The sequence below is a fragment of the Hyperoodon ampullatus genome (genome assembly GCF_949752795.1).
Source record: "Hyperoodon ampullatus genome assembly, chromosome: 12".
In the NCBI taxonomy this organism is placed as follows: Eukaryota; Metazoa; Chordata; class Mammalia; order Artiodactyla; family Ziphiidae; genus Hyperoodon; species Hyperoodon ampullatus.
Window position 1 is genome coordinate 58214297 of NC_136925.1, and position 25607 is coordinate 58239903.

The 25607-nt window shown below is 39.6% G+C and overlaps 1 protein-coding gene and 1 pseudogene across 2 annotated transcripts in view; one reads left to right on the forward strand and one right to left on the reverse strand.

Annotated features, from left to right (window-relative positions):
* The window catches only part of AKAP7 (A-kinase anchoring protein 7), a gene marked incomplete at both ends in the record, with an annotated part of 130388 nt that overhangs the window by 20137 nt on the left and 84644 nt on the right, over nt 1-25607 (forward strand). Inside the window, 2 exons of the mRNA XM_079716298.1 lie at nt 4193-4329; nt 17017-17177. Coding sequence (XP_079572424.1) covers nt 4193-4329; nt 17017-17177 — 298 coding nt within the window. The remainder of the gene's footprint in view (nt 1-4192; nt 4330-17016; nt 17178-25607) is intronic.
* On the reverse strand, nt 20613-21599 carry LOC307061257 (ubiquitin-like domain-containing CTD phosphatase 1; annotated as a pseudogene). Its single transcript has one exon. The product of its transcript is annotated as a ubiquitin-like domain-containing CTD phosphatase 1 (transcript).

Consider the following 25607-nt stretch of genomic DNA (forward strand, 5'->3'; position numbering starts at 1 on the left):
AATACAGAAAATTCTCCTATTTTAAGATGTTTTTAAAATTTTTACTCTACTTATTGCTGTATCATTAAATTTTCAAGTTTTTTCCTTTGTGTAAACAAGCAAGAAAAATGACTGTATTCAGCTTTGAAGAAAAGTTAGGTAGCAAATTATTGGGATAATTCTGTTAAATCTTAATGAGGCAGCAAATTTAGGAATAATTTATGTTAACAGCTTAGGAAAAATCCAAAAATAATGTCCAAAGATGAGGTCAAGGACATTCTCCTTCTGTGTGCTAGACTATAACTACTCTCCCTCACAAACTAACTTGAAGGCTTTTTCTTTGAGCTCATGTATGCTTTGAATCAACTAGAAAGCTTAAAAGATAGAAAAATGAAATTTCTTATTGTGTCATTTTTAGGCATGTGGAACATGGCTTAGTGGTGAGGTTTAGCAGATTCGTGTCTGTTTTTATTCTCTAAATACAAAGAAACTACTCAATGAATGAAATATTTAAGATTTTAATAAGCTTTTATTTTTTAAAGTTTCTTTTAATGTTCTACTTAAATATGGCTCTACAATATTAGGTATAAAAAATGTGCATTGTGCAATACTGCCAGTGGCTGGGGATTATGATGACAGATACGCTTTAAAGGCTTTGTAGAATTTTAAACAGGGGCTGTAAAAATTAGTTTCCTTTGGCCTTTAATGACATTGGTACTTTTTTAAAAAAAATTTATTTATATTTATTTTTGGCTGCGTTGGGTCTTTGTTGCTGTGCAGGGGCTTTTCTCTAGTTGCGGTGAGCGAGGGCTACTTTTCGTTGTGGTGCACGGGCTTCTCATTGGGTGGCTTCTCTTGTTGCAGAGCACAGGCTCTAGGCGCGCGGGCTTCAGTAGTTGTGGCAGTCGGGCTCAGTAGTTGTGGCAAACGGGCTTAGTTGCTCCGTGGCATGTGGGATCTTCCCGGACCGGGGCTTGAACTCTGCATTGGCAGACAGATTCTTAACCACTGTGCCACCAGGGAAGCCCGACACTGGTACCTTTTAAAATGGCATACAAAGAAGACTCTGAAGTAGTTTCGTTTTTTTCTTTTTATCTTTTAAGAATATAATTAGTAATAAAATGCATTAAAAATTTTTTTAAAGATGATATCAAGGAATATGTAAATTGATCTGGAGCATCAAAGCATAGTTCGAAATACATTACTTGATTAGATTATCTTTAGAATTTTCATAGGTTAAGGTTAATTTTGCATTATAAGTACTGTGTGACTTCAGAGAAATAGTCTTCAAAGTGTTTTACAAATTTTAATTTGCAATTTTACAAGCTACTGGATAATTCAAAGATATGAATGGCCTAAAACTATTTTTCACTAAATAGTAGGACATTGCACTAAAATGCTGAATATACAAATGGATGGAAATTTTTGAGCATTCTCCTGAATTTACATATAATTAGTATTTGAGCTTAGAATGAAGACTCAGTTTTTATGAAAATGCAGATACTCTACCACTAAGTGCAAGTGGCAAACCCCAGGTGTGACAATGAAAACGTCTCCAGGCATTGACAAATGTCCCCTGGGGTAGAGAACCATTGATTTTAATAATAGTGGCAGTGTTGCAGACCTTATATTAGGCAAATGGTGCAGAGCTTGCGAAGTGCTTTCCTGTAGCTTGTCTGTGTGACCTTTAACACAACCCTGTAAGTTTGGCAGTGCTTTACAATTGAAGAAACCAAGACTCACTGAGACTAGGTGACCTCTATGGGGTTCCACTCGCGGCAGACCTGGGGTTAAAATCCAAGATTTCTGATACAAGTCCAGTACCTTTAATTTGCATCACTCTGTATTAAAAAGTTCTCATCCTAAACCACTTTTTCACGATCAGTTAAGCCAGAATTACCATTTGTACCAGCTAAGATTTGAAGATGTAATTATACTGTTTTGAGGTCTGATATTCTTGAGCTCGCATGATTTACTCGGCACTGGCTAGGCCCTTCCCATGTGAACCTGGATCCTCTTGAGCTGCTTCATCATTCCTGAAAGCTGATCTCAGCACTTCATTGCACCTGGAAAAATCTCTCAAAAATTCATGTGTAAAATCCTCGCAGAGTAGTGTAGACTTATACTAAAGGCTTTTATGAGAGGGCCTGTGTGCTCTATTACACAGGATCCAGTAAGACTTCCTCAGAATCTCCTTTAAATGCCCTTTTTTCCCTTGATGTTTCATGTCTTGAGTCACTACCCACATGTCTGCCCCTCTCCTTGTCTCCTCTTGAAAACACATTACTTGTACCTCTTCCTGCACGGCTCTCTGGCCGCTTCTCCTTCTCACTCCTGGATCTTTTCCTCCAGGTATTTCCCTCATCTTTTCTCATGTATTGTAATTTATCCTTTTCTCAAATTCCTTTGCTATTTTGGGTATATGATCTTGAAAAGATTTTTTTTTTTTTTTGCGGTACGCGGGCCTCTCACTGTTGTGGCCTCTCCCGTTGCGGAGCACAGGCTCCGGATGCACAGGCTCAGCGGCCATGGCTCACGGGCCTAGCCGCTCCGCGGCATGTAGGATCCTCCCGGACCGGGGCACGAACCCGTGTCCCCTGCATCGGCAGAGGGACTCTCAACCACTGCGCCACCAGGGAAGTCCGAAAAGATGTTTTTAATCTTCTGTGTTTCAATTTATTTTAATGGAGACAGTACCAATATCTTACCTCACAGGATCGGCGGGAGGCTTCAGTGAACGAATATATGTAAAATGCTCACTCTAGTGCCTAGAACCTAGTGACCACACAAGAAAGGGTAGTTACGGTTGTGGTCTCAGTGTTGTGTTTATTTTTATTACCAGGCACCGTGGCGAGATGGCGGGGTGGAAGAAATAGATGTTGCCCTCGGGGAGTTTACAATTTAGTTTTATCAATATAGAGGTAGAGGAAACGCTGACTCTGTAAGATCTTTGTGTACTATTGCTTTAGGAGCATTTTAATGATCAGGCTGTCAGTATTCTTTTGTTGGGTGTCGTGGAAGTGACATCTTCCCTTGGGAAATCTTGTGTTAGGTGTTACTGCATAACTTCCTACCAGGAAAACACCTTCTCATGTCACTGTCCTCCAGGTTGCAAGGACTAGAGAAATGCTGAGGTGATTTTGGGTGATGTGGATTTATTGTAAAGATACTTGAGAAGTCAGATCCCAGGATGACATCTCATGATTTGCCCAATTGCATTCTGCAGATAATGGGAACATTGTTCCCGATGAAGCAGCTTCTTTAGTATCAGAACAGCCTGCTGTGCTCATGATTCAGTTGTTTCTTATCTCTGCTGTCTTTTTAGGGCTCTGCTTCTATCACCAGCCCCCTCACTCTTCCTTTTCTCTCTAATTCTGCTGCCTCTGGGCTTCTACGTGTGCTCTTTTCTCTGGGGATTGCTTGGTTTGCTAGTCCATATTCAAACTATTTTCCAGTGCACTCACATTTAGAAGTTGACTAGAATTGTCTCCAACTGGAAATGGAGGAGGGAAAAGCCACCGTTCCTCTTCTCTGTTCTCATTAGGTTGAGAGGGGAAGGCTGGTGAGGGACCAGGGATTTTGCTTAGGTGCGGACTGTACAGTTTTTCTAACATACGCATTTCAACTTGTTTGCAGCTCTCTCTCCATGGTGATGCCCCTCGTCACATGTCTGGGGAAATGACAGTAGTCATTCCTGTTGAAATTATTGCTGTCCTAAAAAATCTTAAAGGCCATGAAGAATGGGTTCTCAGACACATTCACTTGGGGACAAATAAATATTGCTGCCAACAGAAATGGAATGTTGTCTGCCAGTTTGACCTTTCTGTGGCAAGAATAAAACTTTTATTTTTAGGAAAGATCATAATTATAGTGAGTCATACTGTATATTCCAAGGATAAATTTCTGAAAAGATACATGGCCATTGAGAATTTTTCCACTCAACCAGTGGCCCAGTCTGTAAAAGAAGGGTGTTGGGTTTGATGCTCTTAAAATGGACAAGCTTCGTGTGATTTTTTTTAACTTAAACATCCTATTAAACTTTCCAAGTCATTTCTCCAGGATATTTGAGAATAGTTAGACAATTAAGCATTGTTTGGCTGAAGGATCTTGACATCATTCTCATTTCATATGTTGCTTATTTTTCTTCTCGATTTCAGTGTTACCATAAGGAAATTTTGCTTACCTAATCTCTGTTTTGTCTGTGTGTGATTAGATTACAAAAGGAATTAAGATCCTGCAAAATGCAATAATACAACAAGATCAGAGACTGGCCAAAGCAATGAGCGGTGATGGTTCCTTTCATATTACCCTGCTAGTGATGCAGTTATTAAATGAAGATGAAATAAACATGTGAGTAATACATCTTTCTGGAATATTGTTTTCCAAGTTATTACTGTAATTTGAGTAATCATAGCAGAACCAAAAGAGGCATTGAAATTCTAAAGAAGTATTCTTTTTTTTAAGAAGTATTCTTTATTATAATTTGTTCCAATTAATAAGCCAATGTACAGAATTAGCCATATAAATATTCTTCCTGATCTACCCTTTTTTTTTTTTTTTGGCTATGCTGCTGCATGGTGTGCAAGATCCTAGTTCCCTGACCAGGGATCGAACCCGTGCCCCCTGCAGTGGAAGAGCAGAGCCCTAACCACTGGACCACCAGGGAATTCCCCTTAATCTATACTTTTAAACTGTTATTGTTATCAGATGCATTGGTTATGCAGTTATTTTATCTGTGTTAATTATGTAAGCACTCTGGAGTCTGACCATTTAGGTTAGGATTCCAGGTAAAGATTCTGGAACCGTGGCCCAACCACATCTTAACAGCTGCCCAATTTTGGGCAAATCATTTAAATAAATAAATTATTTAAATAAATTAAATAAATTAAATAAATTATTAATCTGGTGTCCGATTAAATAAATTATTTAAGTAAATGTAGAAAATAATAGTACTAAGACATGTAAGAACTCTTAGTATAGGGCCTGGCACATAGCAGGCACTTGATATTATTAGCTATTAGAGCTGTCATTTACTAGATTAACGGACGATTTCAGTTTCACTTCCTTCATTCCTAGAGTATGTGTACACCCTGAACCTCCAAACCCAGAGCTGTACCATAAAAGTTGAGTATTAGTCATTGATTGCTGCTTTCCAGCCTGGAGTGGAGAAACCTTGCTCTTCCTCAAATTCTCTGGGATACTCTGTCTGTCGGTATGAGCACCCCTTGCCCTGTTAGCCCCTGTTTAGCCCTCTGGATTAAGCTCAAGCATAAGCTCTTTGGAAAGCCAAAACCAGAATTACAGGTTACAGGTTACTTCTGTTTTCTACCCTGACATACAGTCTCCTGAGGGAATGAAGAGCAAGGCTTGGATTGGGAAGGGGGCGAGGAAAAGGAAAAATAAAAGGGAGAAAACAATAAATTAGTAACTCAAAATATACAGTCAAATTATGATTCGGGTAGTGATGTCTTTTTAAATAGTTAGAACCGCATGTCTTTAGGGATCAGTCTTCTGATCTCTCTCAACATAATCCACCCAAGAGCAGGTCTTGAGCACCCTGCAGTGACAGAGAGGACCAGAAGATTTTACTTAACTCATTTTCACTGTTCACTTTGCCAATCAGAAGAAAAAAGAAATACTCTGATGCTCTTAAAAGAAAAGAAGCCAGAGAAGATGTGACACAAGATGAAAGCCTGAGAGAAAATGAGTGGTCCCCTGTGTGTTAGAATGGTGGACTAGTCAGGGTTCCCCAGAGAAACAGAACCAATAGCATGGATATCCATTTGGATATCTAGATATATGGATATATCTGTATCTACAGCTGTAGCTATATATAGAGAGATTTATTTTAAGGAGTTAGCTCACATGACCGTGGGGGGCTGGCAAGTCCACACTCTGCAAGGCAGCCTGGCAAGCGGCAGACCCAGGCGAGGGTTGACAGTATAGGCTTGAACCCAAAGGCGGCCTGGAGGAAGAATTCCTTCTTCCTTGGGGGACCTCAGTCTCATAAGGCCTGCAACTGACTGGATGAAGCCCATCCACATTCTGGGGGATAATCTGCTTTACTCAGGGTCTACTGATTTAAATGTTCATCACATCTAAAAGAATTCCTTCACAACAACATCTAGACTGGCGTCTGACCAAACACTAGGTATCATGGCCTCAGTTGACGAACAAAATTAACCAACACAAATGACAAGAGCAGGAGTAAATACTGAGCTGGTCTCACGGATGGCAAGTAGGAGATGCTGAACCAGTGATTAATTCAGAAGAACTGCACGTGGTCAGTGAAACCACAGCCAGCTGGGAGGAGGGTTGTCATCCAGGATGGGAAGGAATCTAGAGGCCCTTTTGTGCTGGGCGGAGTGAGCAAATCAGAGGAAGAGGCACGAAGCCGGACCCATCCTGGCTCCCCTTTTGGGGTTGACTGTTCCAACCAGTGTTGGAGCAGAGAACTGGGAGTGAGAGAGACACTCACCTTGGTTTGGAGTTCTCAGGGTGTAGCTGGGAAAAGCTCAAGCTCTTTAGAGAAGTTCCTGTTCAGTAATGCTGAAAGAATGTGCTACCACACAGCTGGTAGATTCGAGTCGAGGGAGATTTCTAACACCTGGACCTGAGGCAGTTCCTTTAGTTCCCCATTGCCTATCAAGGTATATAGATGGATCCAGAAATTTCTTTGTGCCCTGGTGGGTAGACTTGGAAGTTCAGAGAGAATCGGTGGATCAGAAGGAACAGGATGGGGGACAGCGACACTGCTGAATATCCATGTTTCTTGATCACAGGCCCCAGCAGGAATCTTGTGCTTCAGCAGAACATGCCATTGCAATGCCCAGAAAGAACAGGTGGGCTTTCACGGACACCAGTGTAGGGCACCCAGGGATATGACCAGACCAGTCGCCCTGAAATAGGAATCTCTTAGGACCCAAACAGCAAGCAGATCAAAGAGCTTCTTCAGTCCTCTTATAAGAGTATGCTGGAGTCCCTGGGAAGGGGGAGGGGAGAGGGAAGGGAAAAACAATCCTGAAAGGAGGTTTGAATTAACTGAATAATTGTACCCCAAAGAGACCTTTTTAAACCAGAGAAGACTGAGTTACCATTGATTGATAAGTTTAGGGTTTATCTCTCTTACCGGAAATGGGTCTTGGCTATGGCATGTAGATATATTTCAGTCTCTGCTCCTCAGCCACGATTCCCCAAACAAATGTTATTTTATTTTATTTCCTTAACAAGTGTTCTGAGTCGGGCAGCACAGAAAGGTCACCTTTTTTATACATTGGAGGAAACTGGCAGTCCTAGGAATTAAGCGAATGCGGGTCAGTAGACAAGCCAGAACTAATCAGTTTTCTATTATTATTCCATGGAGTGTGATTGTGAAAGGTGGAGAGGTAGAGGGAGAGGAGCGGGATGGGGACAGGAGGGAGAAGATGAGCACAAGTGCGTGAAGGGCGGGAGAGATTAGTCTTCTGGAAGTACAAAGGGCCTCCTGTGTCTCAGTAGCCTCTACTGATGGACACGTAACTGACTAGAAATACTGTTAAGTGGTGTGCAGTCGGGTTGGGGTGAGGGGGTAGGTATGTTCTCAATGTATTATAATGTTTACATTTCTCAGTGGAGGTGGGACTGCCTTCTCTAGGAGACTTTTTTTTTTAACGTCTTTTTTGGAGTATAATTGCTTTACAATGTTGTGTTAGTTTCTGCTGTATAACAAAGTGAATCAGCTATATGTATATATATATATCCCCATATCTCCTCCCTCTTGCACCTCCCTCCCACCCTCCCTGTAGGTGGTCACAAAGCACCGAGCTGATCTCCCTGTGCGATGCAGCTGCTTCCCACTAGCTATCTATTTTACATTTTGCTAGTGTATATATGTCAGTGCTACTCTCTCACTTCGTCCCAGCTTCCCCTTCCCCGTGTCCTCAAGTTCGTTCTGTATGTCTGCATCTTTATTCCTCATGCCTAGGTTCATCAGAACCATTTTCTTTTTCTAGGTTCCATATATATGTGTTAGCATATGGTATTTGTTTTGCTTTTTCTGACTTCACTCTGTATGACAGTCTCTAGGTCCATCCACCTCACTACAAATAACTCAATTTCATTTCTTTTTATGGCTGAGCAATATTCCATTGCATATATGTGCCACATATTCTTTATCCATTCATCTGTTGGTGGACACATAGATTGCTTCCATGTCCTGGCTATTGTAAATAGTGCTGCAATGAACATTGTGGTACATGTCTCTTTTTGAATTATGGTTTTCTCACGGTATATGCTCAGTAGTGGGATTGCTGGGTCATATGGTAGCTCTATTTTTAGTTTTTTAAGGAACCTCCGTACTGTTCTCCATAGTGGCTGTATCAGTTTACATTCCCACCAACAGTGCAAGAGGGTTCCCTTTTCTCCACACCCTCTCCAGCATTTATTGTTTGTACATTTTTTATGATGGCCATTCTGAGCAGTGTGAGGTGATACCTCATTGCAGTTTTGATTTGCATTTCTCTAATGATTAATGATGTTGAGCATCCTTTCATGTGTTTGTTGGCAATCTGTATATCTTCTTTGGAGAAATGTCTATTTAAGTCTTCTGCCCATTTTTGGATTGGGTTGTTTGTTTTTTTGATATTGAGCTACATGAGCTGCTTGTATATTTTGGAGATTAATCCTTTGTCAGTTCCTTTGTTTGCAAATATTTTCTCCCATTCTGAGGGTTGTCTTTTCGTCTTGTTTATGGTTTCCTTTGCTGTGCAAAAGCTTTTGTTTCATTAGGTCCCATTTGTTTATTTTTGTTTTTATTTCCATTTCTCTAGGAGGTGGGTCAGAAAGGATCTTGCTGTGATGTATGTCATATTGTGTTCTGCCTATGTTTTCCTTTAAGAGTTTTATAGTATTCGGCCTTACATTTATGTCTTTAATCCATTTTGAGTTTATTTTTGTGTGTGGTGTTAGGAAGTGTTCAAATTTCATTCTTTAACCTGTAGCTGTCCAGTTTTCCCAACACCACTTATTGAAGAGGCTGTCTTTTCTCCATTCTATATCCTTGCCTCCTTTGTCACAGATTAGTTGACCATAGGTGCATGGGCTTATCTCTGGGCTTTCTATCCTGTTCCATTGATCTATAATTCTGTTTTTGTGCCAGTACCATACTGTCTTGATTAGTGTAGCTTTCTAATATGGTCTGAAGTCATGGAGCCTAATTCCTCCAGCTCCATTTTATTGGCATATAGTTGCTTTTAGTAATCTCTCATGATCCTTTGTATTTTTGCAGTGTCACTTGTTACTTCTCCTTTTTCATTTCCAATTCTGTGATTTGAGTCCTCTCCCTTTTTTACTTGATGAGTCTGGCTAATGGTTTATCAATTTTGTTTATCTTCTCAAAGAACCAGCATTTAGTTTTATTTATCTTTGCTATTGTTTCCTTCATTTCTTTTTCATTTATATCTGATCTGATCTTTGTGATTTCTTTCCTTCTGCTAACTTTGGGGGTTTTTTATTTGTTTTTTTTTTTGTTTTTTGTTTTTTTTTTTGTTTTTTGCGGTACACAGGCCTCTCACTGCTGTGGCCTCTCCAGTTGCGGAGCACAGGCTCCAGACACGCAGGCCCAGTGGCCATGGCTCACGGGCCCAGCCGCTCCGCGGCATGTGGGATCTTCCCAGACCAGGGCACGAACTCGTGTCCCCTGCATCAGCAGGCGGACTCTCAACCACTGCGCCACCAGGGAAGCCCTTTTATTTGTTGTTGTTCTTCTTTCTGTAATTGTTTTGGATGTAAGGTTAGGTTATTTATTTGAGATTTTTCTTGTTCTTGAGGTAGGATTGTATTGCTATAAACTTCCCTCTTAGAACTGCTTTTGCTGCATCCCATAGGTTTTGGATCGTTGTGTTTTCACTGTCATTTGTTTATAGGAATTTTTTTATTTCTTCAGTGATCCCTTGGTTATTTAGTAGCGTATTGTTTATCCTCCATGTGTTTGTATTTTTTACAGACTTTTTCCTGTAATTGATATCTAGTCTCATAGCCTCGTGGTTGGAAAAGGTACTTAATATGATTTCAGTTTTCTTAAATTTACCAAGGCTTGATTTGTGACCCAGATATGATCTATCCTGGAGAAGGTTCCATGAGCACTTAAGAATAAAGTGTATTATGTTGTTTTGGGATGGAATGTCCTATAAATATCATTTAAGTCCATCTTGTTTAATATGCCATTTAAAGCTTTTGTTTCCTTACTTATTTTTCATTTTGGATGATCTGTCAGTTGGTGAAGGTGGGGTGTTAAAGTCCCCTACTTTTATTGTGTTACTGTCAATTTCCCCTTTTATGGCTATTAGCATTTGCCTTATGTATTGAGGTGCTCCTATGTTGGGTGCATAAATATTTACAATTGTTGTATCTTCTTCTTGGATTGATTCCTTGATCATTATGTAGTGTCCTTCTCTGTCTCTTGTAATAGTGTTTATTTTAAAGTCTGTTTTGTCTGTTATGAGAATTGCAACTCCAGATTTCTTTTGATTTCTGTTTGCATGGAATATCTTTTTCCATCCCCTCATTTTCACTCTGTGTGTGTCCCTAGGTCTGAAGTGGGTCTCTTGTGGACAGCATATATACAGGTCTTGTTTTTGTATCCATTCAGCCAATCTGTGTCTTTTGGTTGGAACATTTAATCCATTTACATTTAAGGTAGCTTTTGGTATGTATGTTCCTATTACCATTTTCTAATTTTTTTGTGTTTGTTTTTGTAGGTTCTTCCTTCTCTTGTGTTTCCTGCCTAGAGAAGTTCCTTTACCATTTGTTGTAAAGCTGGTTTGGTGGTGCTGAATTCTCTTAGCTTTTGCTTGTCTGTAAAGCTTTGATTTCTCCATCGAATCTGAATGAAATCCTTGCTGAGTAAAGTAATCTTGGTTGTAGGTTTTTCCCTTTCATCACTTTAAATATGTCCTGCCACTCCCTTCTGGCTTGCAGTGTTTCTGCTGAAAGATCAGCTGTTAAACTTATGGGGATTCCCTTGTATGTTATTTGTTGCTTTTCCTTTGCTGCTTTTAATATTTTTTTTTTGTAATTAATTTTTGATAGTTTGATTATTATGTGTCTTGGCATGTTTCTCCTTGGATTTATCCTGTATGGGACTCTCTGTGCTTCCTGGACTTGATTGACTATTTCCTTTCCCATATTAGGGAAGTTTTCAACTATAATCTCTTCAAATATTTTCTCAGTCCCTTTTTTTTCTCTTCTTCTGGGACCCTGATTGTTCGAATGTTGGTGCATTTAATGTTGTCCCCGAGGCGTCTAAGACTGTCCTCAATTCTTTTCATTTTTTTTTCTTTATTCTGCTCTGCAGTAGTTGTTTCCAGTATTTTATCCTCCAGGTCACTTATCCGTTCTTCTCCCTTAGTTGTTCTGCTATTGATTCCTTTTAGAGAATTTTTAATTTCATTTATTGTGTTGTTCATCATTGTTTGTTTGCTCTTTAGTTCTTCTAGGTCCTTGTTAAACATTTCTTGTAGTTTCTCCATTCTATTTCCATGATTTTGGATCATCTTTACTATCATTACTCTGAATTCTTTTTCAGGTAGACTGCGTATTTCCTCTTCATTTGTTTGGTCTGGTGGGTTTTTACCTTGCTCCTTCATCTTCTGTGTATTTTTCTGTATTCTCATTTTGTTTTTTTTTTTTTTTTTTTTTTTTTTTTTCAGTATGCGGGCCTCTCATTGTTGTGGCCTCTCCCATTGCGGAGCACAGGCTCCGGACGCGCAGGCTCAGCGGCCATGGCTCACGAGCCCAGCCACTTCGCGGTATGTGGGATCTTCCCGGACCGGGGCACGAACCCGTGTCCCCTGCATCGGCCGGCAGACTTTCAACCACTGCGCCACCAGGGAAGCCCTTCTCATTTTGTTTAACTTACTGTGTTGGGGTCTCCTATTCACAGGCTGCAGGTTCGTAGTTCCTGTTGTTTTTGGTGTCTGCCCCCAGTGGGTGAGGTTTGTTTAGTGGCTTGTGTAGGCTTCCTGTTGGAGGGGACTGGTGTCTGTGTTATGATGGGTGGGGCTGGATCATGTCTTTCTGGTGGGCAGGGCCATGTCTGGTGGTGTGTTTGGGGGTATCTGTGAAGTTAGTAAGATTGTAGGCAGCCTCTCTGCTAATGGGTAGGGTTGTGTTCCTGTCTTGATAGTTGTTTGGCCTGGGGTGTCCAGTGCTGGAGTTTGCTGGCTGTTGGGTGGAGTTGGGTGTTAGTCTTGAGATGGAGATCTCTGGGAGAGCTCTCGCCGAGTGATATTACATGGAGCTGGGAGGTCTCTGGTGGACCAATGTCCTGAACTTGGCTCTTCCACCTCGGAGGCTCGGGCCTGACACCGGCCCGGAGTACCAAGACTCTGTCAGCCACATGGGTCAGAAGAAAAGGGAGAAAGAAAGAAAGAGAGAGGGAGAGGGAGGGAGAGAGGGAGAGGGAGGGAGGGAGGGAGGGAGGGAGGGAGGAAAGAAAAGGAAGAAAGATTATTAAAAATAATAATAATAATAGTAAAAAGAAAAAGAGAGCAACCAATCCAATAAAGAAATCTACCAATGATAAAAAGCGCTAAACACTAAACTAAGATAAAGATAAAAATCAGAAACAAGGGCTTCCCTGGTGGCGCAGTGGTTGAGAGTCCGCCTGCTGATGCAGGGGACACGGGTTTGTGCCCCAGTCCGGGAAGATCCCACATGCCACGGAGCCGCTAGACCCGTGAGCCATGGCTGCTGAGCCTGCGCGTCCGGAGCCTGTGCTCCGCAATGGGAGAGGCCACAACAGTGAGAAGCCCGCGTACCGCAAAAAAAAAAAAAAAAAAAATCAGAAACCAAACTGTTGCTGACAGTACACGCCATGTCTACAGTTGCTCCCAACGTCCAACTCCTCAGTTTTGGGATGATTCATTGTCTGTTCAGGTATTCCACAGATACAGGGTACATCAAGTTGTTTGTGGAGTTTTAATCCACTGCTCCTGAGGCTGCTGGGAGAGATTTCCCTTTCTCTTGTTTGTTCGCACAGCTCCTGGGTTTCAGCTTTGGATTTGGCCCTGCCTCTGCATGTAGGTAGCCCTCAGGCATCTGTTCCCACCCATACAGCATGGGGTTAAAGCAGTGGCTGATTGGGGGGCTCTAGCTCATTCGGGCCAGGGGGAGGGAGGGGAACAGTATTTATAATTGGAATGCGGGGCGAGCCTGTGGCAGTAGAGGCCATTGTGACGTTGCAACAGCCTGAGGCGCGCCGTGCGCTCTCCCGGGGAAGTTGTCCCTGGTCTATGGGACCCTGGCAGTGGCGGGCTGCACAGGCTCCCAGTGGGGAGAGTGGATAGTGACCTGTGCTTGCACACAGGCTTCTTGTTGGCTGCAGCAGCAGCATTAACGTTTCATGCCTGTCTCTGGTGTCCGAGCTGATAGACCGGCTCGTGCTTGTCTATGGACCTCGTTTAGGTGGTGCTCTGCCTTCTGCGGGCAGATGGGGAAGGAATCCCCTCTCCTCACGCACCCCGAAACAATGTTCTCTTGCCTCTTCGGCAGGTCCAGACTTTTTCTCAGACTCCCTCCCGGCTAGCTGTGGCGCACTAGCCCCCTTCAGGCTGTGTTCACGCTGCCAATCCCAGTTCTCTCCCTGCGCTCGGACCGAAGCCCGAGCCTCAGCTCCCAGCCCCGCCTGCCCCGTGGGTGAGCAGACAAGCCTCTCGGGCTGGTGTGTGCCTGAGGGCACCGATCCTCTGTGCCGGAATCTCTCCGCTTTGCCCTCCGCACCCCTGTTGCTGTGCTCTCCTCCGCTACTCCGAAGCTTTCCCCCTCCGCCACCCGCAGTCTCCGCCCGCGAAGGGGCTTCCTAGTGTGTGGAAACCTTTCCTCCTTCCCAGCTCCCTCCCACTGGTGCAGGTCCCATCCCTATTCTTTTGTCTCTGTTTTTTTTTTTTTTTCTTTTGCCCTACCCAGGTACATGGGGAGTTTCTTGCCTTCTATGAAGTCTGAGGTCTTCTGCCAGCATCCAGTAGGTGTTCTGTAGGAGCTGTTCCACATGTAGATGTATTTTTGATGTATTTGTGGGAAGGAAGGTGATCTCCATGTCTTACTCCTCTGCCATCTTGAAGGTTCCTCTAGGAGACTTTTAGAAATATTTTGGGGGGTATTTTTGGTAGTCACAATTACTGAGGAGTGCCGTGGGCATTTATGGGCAGGTCTCAGCGTTACTAAATCACCTGCAGTACATGGGACAATCCTGAATTAGGAAGCATTGTGTTGCCCTAAATCGTGGCATCACTTGTTGAAGAGTTACAGTACAGAGCACAGTGACAGTCTGAGTCATTCAGTCCCGTGTTTTACAATGTCTGTTTGCAAATTTCAGTTTTGTGTAAAAAATTAAATATTTAGCAAGTCTACTTTGTGTTTGAAGGATTAAAGTGACATTCTTATGCTACTTTATGATACTGGGAGTCACAGCTCTACTGGAAAATGATGACCAGATATTTGCAATTTAGCAATTATTCTTGACTAAGTTGTAATGAAAGATCTAAGTAATAGATGAAGTTTGCTGTATAGACAAGACAGTATTTTACAGTTCAACCAACATTAATTTCCAACCATGTGTTAGATACTGAGATAAGCGCTTTGGGGAAAATAAAGATGAACCGTGAATGCGTCTTGTACTCATGGATTTTACCAGGTAGTTGACTAGGTCATACGGACCCAAGTAACTATAACAGATAAATGTAAAAAGTGGTATGTTGCAATTGGTGTAAAGTATTAGTGGAATTGCAAAGGAGAGAAGATTTGCTTCTAGTTTGGGGAACCAGGGAAGTGTTTGTGGCATAAGTATCGACTTTTAGGTGATGATGAGATTCAAGGTGTGGCTTCATTTTGGGTAGCTGTATAGTGAGAGTGAAACTGATTGGCTTCCTTGGTAAGACATTGTTTATATGACGGATTTCCTAAGTCCCTAATTTTTAAATTTTATCTTTCATCCTATACAGTATAATATGCTAGAGACACATATTGTTGGTTTCTTGTTCTGTATTCTTACTTTTCGAAGTCTAGTATCATATTTTAAGTATTTAAGAAAGTATTGATCAATGGATTGGATATGGAGTGTGCAGAAACTTTTTTTTTTTGGTATGCGGGCCTCTCACTGTTGTGGCCTCTCCCGTTGAGGAGCACAGTCTCCGGACACGCAGGCTCAGTGGCCATGGCTCACGGGCCCAGCCGCTCCGCGGCATGTGGGATCTTCCCGGACCGGGGCACGAACCCATGTCCCCTGCATCGGCAGGAGCACTCTCAACCACTGCGCCACCAGGGAAGCCCCAGAAACTTTTTTTTTTAAATAATGAATTTCTTCAGGTAGGTATCACCCTTTGTGTCCTCACAGTGCAGAAGAAAGGAATAGAAATATGTTAGCCCAGATGCTGATTTGCAAAGATGCTGTCCTATCTTAGTTTTAAGTACAACCTTTGGGTCTGAACTCTAGTTTCAGAATTCTGTTTCCTACGTGCCTGTACTGTATTCATTTTACCATAAAGAAGTCTTTCCATAAACCGTTCTTGAAAAGATACTCTATTTAAAAGAGTTTGAAAGTTAGTGATATTTATCAATAGGCACTATGACTCCTTTCACTCTGTGACCAGTGACATCTCATTAGGACAAATTTATTGATTTATGATTCTGAAGAACTGAAAAACTGGACTGAATTTAGATCGTCTATATTTCTCTAAAGAAAAATGGGGTATAGAATTCACTGTCTCTGAAAAATCCTGACCTTTAGCATGGCCTGCTTTCATATAGAGTTAAATTTAAAATGAGTACATTGAATTCCCCTCATTTTTGGTAGATGAGCCAGAAGTGGCTGATCTGTTTTCACATGCTTTAACTCAGTGTGTGGTGAAGGACAGTATTATAGCAGAAGTGTGTCTTTTTGGATGAACATAAATACAGGTAGGCAAGATTGGATTTTGGATGTGGATTTGGAGGTACAACGAGAAATGCTGACATTTCTAAAGCTATTTTGAAGTATTATGTATTGTTTTGACAGAGAAACAAGACTCAGTATGGGAGCTATGGATGAAAATCAGTTAAATTTTATACGAATACTAATTTAGAAATAGGAAAGATCTAGAAAAATACCTAAATTTCTTTTCACACATTTGACATAATTACTACTGGCGAACAAATTGCTGATCAAGATAATTTAAATTAATGGTGGTTCACCAGAAGGGTGTTTAAAACCCCTCTCCATAATATAATAATGTCCTTATTTCTTTTTTGAGTAATTGCTGCCCTCTAGTGAGATTTTATTTTTTTTCTCATAATAAAATACCTATACCAAACTCCTCTATGGTAATAATTGATCTTAATTTTCAAAATATTCCAAACTTTATAATGTCTAATTCACTAATATAGTAAACATTTATTTTTAGAAAGAAAAATAATTCATTTGAAACACAGAATAGCCCTTTAATCATAGAAGCTAAACAGATACAACAGACTTATGTAGCTGTAGTTGGTAAATATAAATTGCACTTTGGTTGAACCCAAGTATAATAAATTATCTTATTGTGGAGACTATTATATTTTAAAGAGATAATGTATTTTAAATTTTAGTAGAGTGCCTCACAAATAGTAAATACTATATAAGTGTTAGTACTTTTAACAAGAATCTAGAACTTTCACATAATCTAATATAATGTTTTGTAGGTATTAGGTTTTTCTGCAATATACTGTCAGTAATTTTCTTTTTTAGTTGTCCATGCAGTATTTCCTTGGTTAAAAACCTTTTGGTGAACTATAACATAGCATCTTCTTTTGTGTCTTTAATATAAAATAAATGATAATTAGGTAAAGATTAATTCAATTCTACACATTTTGTTAAAAATTAATAGTAGTTTTATTTTGATCATATGGATTAGATTTTGAAGGTATTTTGAGCATTAAAGTAATTAGTACAAGTATAAAAATTTATCTTTCTAAAACTGTTTCTCATTTGGTTTTGTATATTTTATTACTTAACATGTTACTGAAAAATATATTATTTCTTACCAGTGGTATTGATGCTCTTTTGGAATTAAAACCATTTGTGGAAGAAATCCTCCAAGGAAAAACTTTGACTTTGCCCTTTGAAGGGGTTGACACTTTTGGAAATCAGGTTGGATTTGTGAAGCTGGCAGAAGGAGATCACATAACCCCACTTTTGGAGATAGCAGGTAAAACAAACAGTGATATACTTCCATGAAATCTCATCTGTTGAAGAAGCAATTTTTTTCTCCCAATTCTTATAGTAGAGATTTGACATCTTTTAATTTGGGGGAGCCAGTGTAACCTCACTTTATAAGTGAGCTGCTTCAGCATTTGCTTATATAGGGAAGTAGCCAAATAAAGGGTGGGAAAAGTTATCTTGATTCTTTGACCTGAGGAATATGTTGATTCTGGAAGATGATGGACTGGACTCAAGTATTTATTAGGACTGTCCTAATCATAAGTCTGAAGGATCCAATGCTTATCATGACATTTGACATGTGGTTGGCATTTAGTAACTATTGAGTGAATTAATAAGAATCACCAATTGCCTATTTGGAGGCTTGTGGGCATTGTCAGCCCCATTCCGGAGAATCAGTAGATGAATCAGCAGCATTTTTCTCTGCGCTACCTTTTTACCTTCCTGTTTAGGTACTGCTCTATGAGCAGAAAGTCCATTGGTGGTGGTAGAAGGTCTCATATCCATTGGAGGACACATTGCTTTGTGCAGCACAATTGAAAATGTTAGGGAAATAGAAGCAGAAAAGTATAAAGCCTGGATGAGTGCTTTTTAAAGATGATCCAGAGATCATAGTTGGGTGTTAGTAAAACAATTGTTAAGGAAACAATTTTTATTTCCATTTCCTCTCATATCGTGCCAGGTCGTTTCATGTCATATCATTTCAGGTTCAATAATCCTTGATTCATAACACACTCTCATCATTGCTCCATGCTGGGTTTATTTTTATCTATCTATTTATCTGTCTTAAAATAATATCATAATCATCTGGGAACCCACCACCCAAAACAAAAGCTAGGACCTTGGTAGTAATCTAACCATATTGTCCTTTTCATTAATCTATCCTTTGGCTTTCCTTCATTTAAGCTAACCATCATCCTGAGTCAGGGTTTATTTCCTTGTATTCTCCCCAAGTATATGTATTTTTAATTGGTTTTAATCTTATAAAAAGGATATCCTATTGTATGAGATCTTTTGAGACATAACTTTTAAAAAAACTTAATATATTGTCTTTATGCCATTTTTAGTTGCCCATTCAAAAGTGCACCTCTTTAGGGGTGAGGGAGGCATGAGGATCAGATTCCATTTCATTGTTGGTTAAGTTTTTCTTTTGTGGAGCAAAGTATGTATAAACAACAAACAAGCAAGCATTTAAACAATAGTCATGAGTCAAGTAGGATTTAAAATCATTAGTTGGCCAAGGAGAAAGCAACTCTAACAGTTTTGATGGCAAAGCATTTGGGAGCCCATGACTTCAGTTAACAGACTTAATCTGTTCATCCTGAACTGCTCTGGAGAGAATGCTAGATTCAGGTCTTTCCTTTTGTAATATAAATATGTCTGAGCTCAAGAAACATTTCTAATTAGTCATTCATTCATTGTTCTTTTAAATAATTCAATGGGTGCTTGCAACATTGAGAATTCCATCCATTCTTAGCAGTAGTCTCACAAAGGCAGTTTCCAGTATTGATGAAAGATCCATTGTGTGGTGAGGAATGTGAAATTTCACCAGCTTTAGTGTGACTCTGAGCTCAAGGGTGTTGGTTTGTCATTTTAGAAAAGGCCACTGCCCCTGTGATTCCTTTCTAGATGCCAGAGACTGTTTCTTAAATATATATATACTTTTCTAAACGTTTAAACAAAACATTACAAAAAATGGAAAATAGAATGGCACTCTGTCTACTCATATAATCACTTGCTTTTAATCTTTTGTGTGTATACTGTACTGTTGTTTTGGGTTATGTTTTTTATTTTTTTATTTTTTTTAGCTGTGTCCTGCAGCATGCGGGATCTTAGTTCCCCACCAGGGATCGAACCCGTGCCCCCTGCAGTGGAAGCACGGAGTCCTAACCACTGGACCACCAGGGAATTCCCTGGATTACAGTTTTTATGCAATTTTATAAGACATCTAAATATTTGAATATGTATATGGAAAATTTCAGTGAAGTTTAGTTGAGCCTCAATTTGTGTAGTGTTCAGATAGTCCAGATGTTCAATACATGGAATTTTTGTTAATATTTCACTTCATTAGATTTATTTTTAAAAGAATGCCTCAGGATTAGTATTGCTTTAGTCCAACAGGATCAGTAAAATAATGTCATATTTGTTTTTGTGTCATTATATTATAAACTATTTTTCAAATATATTACAACTTTCAGAAGAATATATTCCATTGACCAGGGTAATACATTTCTTAGAACATTGTTATAAACTATGTATATGTGTATTCATATACAGGAATATTAAACTCTTATTTGTTCAACATAAAGGAGGCAGAGCTAGTTGACTTAATGGAAAGAAGGAAAATTTTTTTTTTTAAGAAAAGGAATTTATCATTTACATCACTGAAATAGTCCCCCGTAAGAACAATACATACCATATTTATTTGAAAGAATCAGATTCCTTTCAAATAGAAGAACTGTATAAAGCAATACTGTCAACACAAAACAGTGGTCATATTACATATCTGTAGGCATAAACATTGCTAATAACCTTTTCTTTTTAATCTTGTGGCTAGATATTTTCACTGCAACACAGTGTTTGCACTTAGAGAAGACAGCTGGAATAGGACAAAAACTTTTTGTTCATGCTTTTTAGGTCTGAACCAGTGATACATCCCATTTCAAAATGTACTGCCTTTAACTGCTTTTAGGACATTGGTTTTAGGCAGGAGTGCTTCTACTTGGCTAGCACAAAGAAACACACTCTTGTTCCTTAGTTTCATTCCTCAGTCTCATGTTTTCTGTTTGTCACACTATGACCTATCTATCAGAGCAGACGTTTTCCAGTTTTACTTAAAGCACACTGACACACATACACACCAAACTGAGACAGCTCAGAATTTAGAGATGTTAAGTAGTGAAGTAATAAGAGAAATTGTGTTTATGACAAAGGAATAAGAAAAACTCTCAGTGGTTTTAAGCATACCAAACTAGGTTTCTTACTAAAAACTTTTCTTTTTTTGGTTTTAAAAACAGTATTTTCAAATTGGGTTTGGGCTTAGATAAAAACACAGTGAGACAAAAACACAAGACATACTTGTTTCCAAAGTCACAAAATGACATTGTTAAGTATACATTTTTGTCAGCTTTTTGTGTGTGTGTGGGGAAAAAAACTCAGTACTCTATGCTGGAGAAAATATTTTTCAGGAGTTACAGTATATTCATACAGGGGGAAAATGGTTTGTTTGTTTTTTTTTTTTTTTTGCATATCGCTATGATCTTCAAAAAATATAAAATTAAATTTGCAAAAAACTGGAAGAACAAGTATAAGCAGTCTGGTATTTACTGCAATGTCCAACACTATCATAATGATCTTTAGCATAAAAGCAAAAAGAAATTCATGGATCTCAAGCAGCTTCAATAACTGCCAGTATAGCTTGTAACTACTGTCCTTGCTTCTTTGAGAGATACCTTTCCCAATATTTGTGATTTAGGTCCAAAAAGTCATCTAATTTTGCTATTTCCTTGAGGTACTGGGTTAATTTTAAAAGTTCTGCATAATGTATTTCAGATTAAAAAAAAAAGTTCTTTGTCTTTATCTCGATTTAGGTGTGCTTTCATAAAAGGTCTTATCTTTAGTCCATTCTGTAGGTTCATTAGAAAATTTCTTCCTATGTCATCAAACATGATGGGGTTTTTTTGCTGTAAAACTCTGAAAACTTTCCCCATATAACACCAAGAGGCTTTACATCTATTAATCCTCTCCTTAGAGTATGCACTGTTATCATAGCAGCACTGTCCAACATGAAGATAATCTTGTAATTTACATTTGTACTCACTCCCAGCTCTTTCATTTTAGCTTCAATCCACTTCATGTTTGTTGCAGATCAGATAACAATGTCATAATCCTCATATGCAGATGTTAGGAATTCATGAAGATATGGCCACATTAATTCTACCCCAGTCTCTGCACAAGAGACTGTGGTCAAATAATGTATAATCAACACCTAATACCAAAGGTTTTTTCCCTTCCCTGGGAGGATTCAAAATTTCCACTTTGTACTCTTTTACTCTGTGGGAAATTTTCAGTAGGTTTTTCTCCCTATTTTCTACTTCAACTACTTCATCTTCAATATCAGAGTCGTTAACCACATCATCATTGTCAGGAGGTGGACCTAAGGCATCTTCCAAGCTCTCCTCATGAGTTCCCATCATCATGATTTTAGTATTTGGTTTCAGTTTGAGAGCTCCAAGCTTAACATCATCTTCTGCAGGTTTGCCTTTAACTTTGAGTCCAAGTAACTTCTGGCATTCTGGTAGCACTCCCGTAAGGGTCTTGAGAAATTGAGATCTAGCACAGTATCATCTTCTGAAAGTGTGGTCACTGAATATTCCTGTCTACCACATTTTACAATGATAGGGAGAGCCATCCTTGAAACATATGATGAGGCAGCTTGCGTTCAGAAAAAGATACGTGGAGCGCAGCGGAACCAGCAGCAGCCCAGGAAAAATTTTTAAAGAACATAAATTTAATTATTAAAGTGTTGATAAAGAAGTTAAGTTTAAGTACATGTTATGAAGTGAAACTAACTTGAAAAATAGTTGAAAATTATAGTTCATGAATAGTCTGATTTACCTAATTTTCATAGAGTTTTTCAATTTTCAAGTTAAAAGAAACATATTCTTAAAATATTACACAGTTGTTATGAAAAAAGACTGAATTTTAGACACTAATATTTGAACTCATTATTGAAAATTTACAGGGTAAAGAGTAATTTAGAATTAATGTGTAATATTGAAGAAAATTATTATGCATTTTGAACTAATAAAGTCTGAATTGATGAGCTAGTAACTGTTATTTTTGGTAGATGCCTGTGGGCTGAAGAGACCACGCCCATCTTTTTTTTTCTTTAATAATTTTTATTGGGATATAGTTGATTTACAATGTTGTGTTAGTTTGAGGTGTACAGCAAAATGAATCTGATATACATATACATATATCCACTCTTTTTTAGGTTCGTTTCCCATATAGGCCATTACAGAGTATTGAGTAGAGTTCCCTGTGCTATACAGTAGGTATTAGTTATCTGTTTTATATATAGTAGTGTGTATGTGTCAATCCCAGTCTTCCAGTTTATCCCTTCCCCACCCCATAACTGTAAGTTTATTTTCTACATCTGTAACTCTATTTCTGTTTTGTAGATAAGTTCATTTGCAGCCTTTGTAAAGATTAGTTATCTTATTTTAGTTATCTATTTTATATCTAGTAGTGTGTATATGTCAATCCCAATCTCCCAATTTATCCCTCCCCACCCCTTTCCCACTTGGTAACAATAGGTTTGTTTTCTAAATCTGTGACTCCATTTCTGTTTTGTAAGTAAGTTCATTTGTACCATTTTTTTAGATGCCACATATAAGTGATATCATATGATATTTGTCTTTCTCTATCTGACTTCACTCAGTATGACAATCTCTAGATCCATGCATGTTGCTGCAAATGGCATTATTTCATCCTTTTTTATGGCTGAATAATATTCCATTGTATAAATGTACCACATCTTCTTTATTCATTCCTCCGTCAATGGTCATTTAGGTTGCTTCTGTGTCCTGGCTATTGTATGGAAACACAAAAGACCACGAATAGCCAAAGCAATCTTGAGAAGGAAAAAAGGAGCTGGAGGAATCAGGCTCCCTGACTTCAGACTATACTACAAAGCTACAGTAATCAAGACAGTATGGTACTGGCACAAAAACAGTAATATAGATCAATGGAACAGGATAGAAAGCCCAGAGATAAACCCACACACATATGGTCACCTTATCTTTTTTTTTTTTTTATTTTTTTTTAAATTTTTTTTTTTTTTTTTGCGGTATGCGGGCCTCTCACTGTTGTGGCCTCTCCCGTTGCGGAGCACAGGCTCCGGACGCGCAGGCTCAGCGGCCATGGGTCACAGGCCCACCCGCTCCGTGGCATGTGGGATCCTCCCAGACCGGGGCACGAACCCGTGTCCCCTGCATCGGCAGGCAGACCCCCAACCACTGCGCCACCAGGGAAGCCCTGGTCACCTTATCTTTGATAAAGGAGGCAAGAATATACAGTGGAGAAAAGACAGTCTCTTCAATAAGTGGTGCTGGGAAAACTGGACAGCTACACGTAAAAGAATGAAATTAGAATACTCCCTAACACCATACACGAAAATAAACTCAAAATGGATTAGAGACCTAAATGTAAGACTGGACACTATGAAACTCTTAGAGGAGAACATAGGAAGAACACTCTCTGACATAAATCACAGCAAGATCTTTTTCAATCCACCTCCTAGAGTAATGAAAATAGAAACAAAAAGAGGCCACGCCCATTTTTGCACACTGTGTACATGTAGGTTTATGGTGGTAGCCGCTTGAGGGAGCTGGTATACAGCAGCCAAGACTGTGTCTCAGCTTACTACCTTGACCTTGAGTGAGCCTGTTTTTCCAGAATAAAAAGCACCTTCTGATTTCCTGGCAGTACACAATAGCTCATAGAGCTAAGAAGGTATTGAAAATTAGGCATTTACATATCATTTCTCCACATTTTACAGTGATGAAATTGCACTGGAAGCTTTTTGCATAGAAATGAATGTGATTTCATTCATTTTTTTGTGTGAAATGTAATTTTGTTAAGAAGTGTATTAGATTGAGAGATTGCTAAAGATTTAGCCTGCTGGGATTATAATAGTCCTTGCAAATCTATTTTTTTAAATGAGAAAAATGTGCTTGTGTAGCATGATAAAAGATTCCAAGTGCATTTATCTCATAAAAGGAAAAATGAAAGGTTTTCAGGGTGTTCATTTGAACATTACTCTTTCTCTTATTATGACCGTCATGTTCCCCAAAAGATGGAGAGCATATGCCCTGTGTTTCTGCTCCTTGTGCGGATTCTGTTCAGTTGCTGGTATCTTCGGGCCTTTTTCTAAGCTGTTCTGCTCTTGCACTTCTAACCACCGCAGGCAGGTGGACATCCCAGCAGCCTGCTGACCCTTCCCCTTAATGGCTGGACTAAGCTGTCTTCAGAGACATCAGCACACCTTAGCCACACATCATTTAGAACTAAGCAAAGACAAACTTTTCTCCCCAGCCAGGATGTCTGAATCACAGCCCCGCTCCCTAGAGGGCCCTCAGAGCCTCTGTCGCACGCCCTGCCTCTGTGCAGGCCCCCAGGCACAAATGCTCATACTTCTTCTCCCCTCTCACCTCTCTTTTTACCCTTTCCATTGTCCCGTATAGGGACAAATTGTTTTTCCTTTTACCCTCCTAGATTCTCCCCCAGGGACCCTGTAGACTTAGACTGACAACAGATTAACAAGGGAAAAGCAAAGAGTTTAGTAATGTGTCCAATACACATCACATGGCTGAAACCTCAATGAAGGGTAACTCACGGGGGTGGCTAGAATATGGGCTCATATAGCATCTTAACAGAAGAATAATAAATTTGTAGAGAAGTGACAAGACAAAGGAAAAGGGTTTTAAGCTTTCAGGGCGGGCAGACTGTGGGGGGAGCCTCTAATGGAGTAAGGTTTGTATGCATAGGTCCACCTTGGCCATACAAATTCCCCAGGAGAGGGGACTTTTGGCAATCCTCATTTTTCACAAGTGTCTGCTTTTGGTCAGACAAGGGAAGCTCTGGGAAAGTTTCTTTTTGCATCTATTGATTCTCTTTGTCTCTAGCTCAAAATATGCCTTATGCCCAAGTGGCACATTTTGGGTTGGCATATTCCCTATATCTTTTATTTTACTTGATTTTCAATCAAACACTTAAATGGATTTCCTTTATGCTGGATATTATTCTAATCATCTTACAAATGTTAACCCTTTCAATCCTAACAACTATGTGAGACAGGGATGATTGTCATCACCCCCGTTTTACAGTTGGGAATCTGAGGCACAAAGAGGCTAAATAATTTGTTAGTAAGTGGTAGAGCCAGGACACAAATCCAGGCAGTCTGGCTCCATGTTCTGTGTTCTTTTTTTTTTTTTTTTTTAACATCTTTGTTGGAGTATAATTGCTTTACAATGGTGTGCTAGTTTCTGCTGTATAAAAAAGTGAATCAGCTGTACATATACCTATATCCCCATATCTCCTCCCTCTTGCGTCTCCCTCCCACCCTCCCTATCCCACCCCTCTAGGTGGTCACAAAGCACCGAGCTGATCTCCCTGTGCTACATGGCTGCTTCCCACTAGCTATCTATTTTACATTTGGTAGTGTATATATGTCCATGCCACTCTCTCACTTCGTCCCAGCTTACCCTTCCCCCTCCCTGTGTCCTCAGGTCCATTCTCTATGTCTGTCTTTTTTCCTGCCCTGCCCCTAGGTTCTTCAGAACCCTTTTTTTTTTTTTTTTAGATTCCACATATACATGTTAGCATACAGTATTTGCTTTTCTCTTTCTGACTTAAT